Consider the following 2,774-nt stretch of genomic DNA (forward strand, 5'->3'; position numbering starts at 1 on the left):
TGGGGCATGACATAGACCTTTATTATAAAACTCTTTCTTTCTTGTTTCCCCATTCTTTTCAACCCTCTCTGATCCCCAAGGCCCTGCTCAGGGGTCTGTCTTTGATCCTATGTTTATAGACTCATGGGAAGTGCTTTTGCTCAGTAAAGAGGCCTGGAGGGGAACCTCATGCGATCCATCTATAGTTGGAGACTCAGTATTGGGGCCTGTAGGGACAGATGGAGAGACACCTGGACTACCAGCAGTGTTTTCTGAAAACTCTGGGGATTTGGGTGAGATTGGGGGATCAGGTGAAACTGGGGAAATGGGGGAGGCTGCAGGTAAAGGAGAGGCTTGGAGCATGGGGGAGGCTGGGGGTATAGGGGAGGCTTGGAGCCTGGGGGAGGCAAAGTACATCGGGGAAGTTTGGGGCATGGGTGAAGAGGGGGGTAAGGATGAAGAGGTGGGCATGAGTGAGGAAGGTGCTAACAAGGTTGAGAGAGAAGTGGAGCTGACTTCATGGAGTGGTGGCTCCCAAAGTTTGGGCCCATCAGGTCCCCGTTTAAGCCAGTCATGGATTTTGCCCATTTCCCTGTTGTCTTCATGCTCCTGGCGTAACCGTGTCCGCTGCTCCAGCAGCTCCTGCCTGGTATCATGCAGCAGCTTTGTCCGGAGCAGGAGCTCCAGGAGCTCCTGCCTGAGACGGCGGTTCTCGGCCTTGATAGACTGAATGTGCAAGACGAGGGAACGCGTGGCTTCCCGTTCCGCCTTGCGCACCAGCAGCTGCAGCTGTTGCCGGGCCTCCCGCTCGTAAGCCGCCTTGTCCTCCAGGAAGCGGCCTTTCACCCGGTGCAGCAGTTGGGTGTGCTCCACCCGCATGTGCAGCAGCTCCCGCTCCAGCGTCTTGATCCTGGCCAGCTGCTCCAACTGCAGCTCCTGGGAGAGTGCAAGGGACCACAGAATCAGCCCCATGGGATTGACAAGCTCAGTCCCCTTCGTGCAAGTTCCCAGGATTATCTAGGTTGTCTCATATCCAGACCTTTGAGCCAGCGTCTCTGATATTGAGGGAACAGATAAATATATGGGGACAAGAGCCATTCCAGCCCCTTGCCTTTGTGAGCCATCTCCGAAGGCGCTATAGCGTCCTCATTATTTGATCTCTCTCCCCTGTCTCCTCTCCCTTTTCCCCAGCCCTGTATGCAACGCCCGCCTGTACCCCTGATCACCCGTGGGTAACTGACCTTGAAGGGCTGTAGCTGTTCCACCTGGTATGCCATGTTGGCTGAGCGGGCCTCCATCTCTGTGAGCTGGGAGCGCACTGCACCCTCCCGACCCTGGTACAGGGTAGTGAGTTCTTCTTGTTGGAAATGCACCTGAGCCAGGTCTGCACGATTTTGTGCGTCCAGTGTGATGATGATGTTGGCGCAGCGCTGGGCCCGTGAGGACATATAAGCTGCATATTGCCGGTTCTCCTCACGTAGCTGGGCAGCCTCCCGGTCCAGGAAATCATTCTCCCACAGTATATTCTGCACACGCTTCTCATAGGTTTCTAGCTGCTCAGTCAATGCTGCATACTCCCGCTGCAGAAACTGGTAGCGTTCTGATAGCACCGGCTCTGTGACATCTATGCCCCCTTGACCCCGGCGACCTGCGCCCCCACTCTTCTTCTTTGAGGCCATGGGGCGGGACCTGTGGGGACATGGGGGACTTCAGGAGCACTTCTTAGGTCATTCGGTCTCCTCCCTTGTGTTCAGATATCATATGCATCCTTCTAGGATCATCCCCTCAATACTCTGTGCTCTTGGAGTCATCCCACCCATTCCTTTATCCTCCTGAGGTTGTTACCTGCCCCAAGGTCTCACATCTAGTTTCCTGTTATCCCGTCATTGTTACTCCCTCTCCCTCTCCCTTTCCCTTCTCCTCCTCCACCCTCAGTCTTTCAGGATCAATCCTTTCATTCCCCCGTGCCTGTTAGAAATAAGTAGGGGCAGGGACTGAACAGGAGGAAGAGACAGACAGATATTGAGGGCTCAGGGGCTACTGACCTGTTCTTTGCTGGGCTGGTTGGAGCCTGGTTGAGTTCATAGGTCACCTCATTTCTAGCTCTTCACTGCCTGGAAGATCCCTTCCTGTGGATGTTGACAGCCAGTTCCTTTAGAAGGGTTTGGAGTTCTGTTGCTATAGAGAAAGGCAAAAGAACTCCAAGACCCTTTAAACATCACTATTACTATTGCATCAGCCTTGGCCCTGGCTCGATTCACCCTCATCACAAATCCCTGGCTATATAGTGATCACATGAAGGGAGCACCCCTGTGTACTTTATTTTTTATTGTTTTATTTTTTTTTCTGGTTATACATGTACATTCACTTAAAAAAATACACACTTCTTTATAAATTGTATTGGGAGGGGAAAAATCAGAACAAAAGGGAAGAAACATGAAAGAAAAAAAAAAACAGAAGAAAAAGAAAAAAAAAGTGAACATAGCATGTATTGATTTATATTCAGTGTCCATAGTTCTCTCTCTGGCTGCAGATGACATTTTCTATCCAAAGTTTATTGGGATTGTCTTGAATTACTGAACCATTGGACCATCCCCAAATTTTGCTGTTACTGTGTACAATGTATTTTGATTCTGCTTGTTTTTCTCAGCATCAGTTCATATAAATTTTTCCAGGCCTTTCTAAAATCAGCTTGTTCATTATTTTTTAATAGAATAATAATATTCCATTACTTTCATATACCATAACTTATTTAACCATTCCCCAAATGATGGACATCATTCATTTTTACAATT

The 2,774-nt window shown here is 49.7% G+C and overlaps 1 protein-coding gene across 1 annotated transcript; it reads right to left on the bottom strand.

Moving 5' to 3' along the window:
• On the bottom strand, positions 1 to 2,175 carry CCDC166 (coiled-coil domain containing 166). Its single transcript, XM_012541947.2, has 3 exons — positions 2,025 to 2,175; positions 1,221 to 1,668; positions 1 to 915 (listed from the first exon to the last, which is right to left on the bottom strand). Exons 2-3 carry the CDS (start codon positions 1,656 to 1,658, stop codon positions 88 to 90), a joined length of 1,266 nt encoding a protein of 421 aa, XP_012397401.1. The 5' UTR covers positions 1,659 to 1,668; positions 2,025 to 2,175; the 3' UTR covers positions 1 to 87.
• Positions 2,176 to 2,774: the final 599 nt, after the last annotated feature.

This window comes from Sarcophilus harrisii, chromosome 1 (genome assembly GCF_902635505.1).
Source record: "Sarcophilus harrisii chromosome 1, mSarHar1.11, whole genome shotgun sequence".
Lineage (NCBI taxonomy): Eukaryota > Metazoa > Chordata > Mammalia > Dasyuromorphia > Dasyuridae > Sarcophilus > Sarcophilus harrisii.

Excerpts from the sequence above, each read along its gene's own strand:
- CCDC166 (XM_012541947.2), bottom strand. The coding sequence starts at position 1,658 with ATGGCCTCAAAGAAGAAGAGTGGGGGCGCAGGTCGCCGGGGTCAAGGG. Across the intron at positions 916-1,220 it reads AACAGCTACAGCCCTTCAAG|GAGCTGCAGTTGGAGCAGCT; the intron begins GTCAGTTACCCA and ends GCACTCTCCCAG.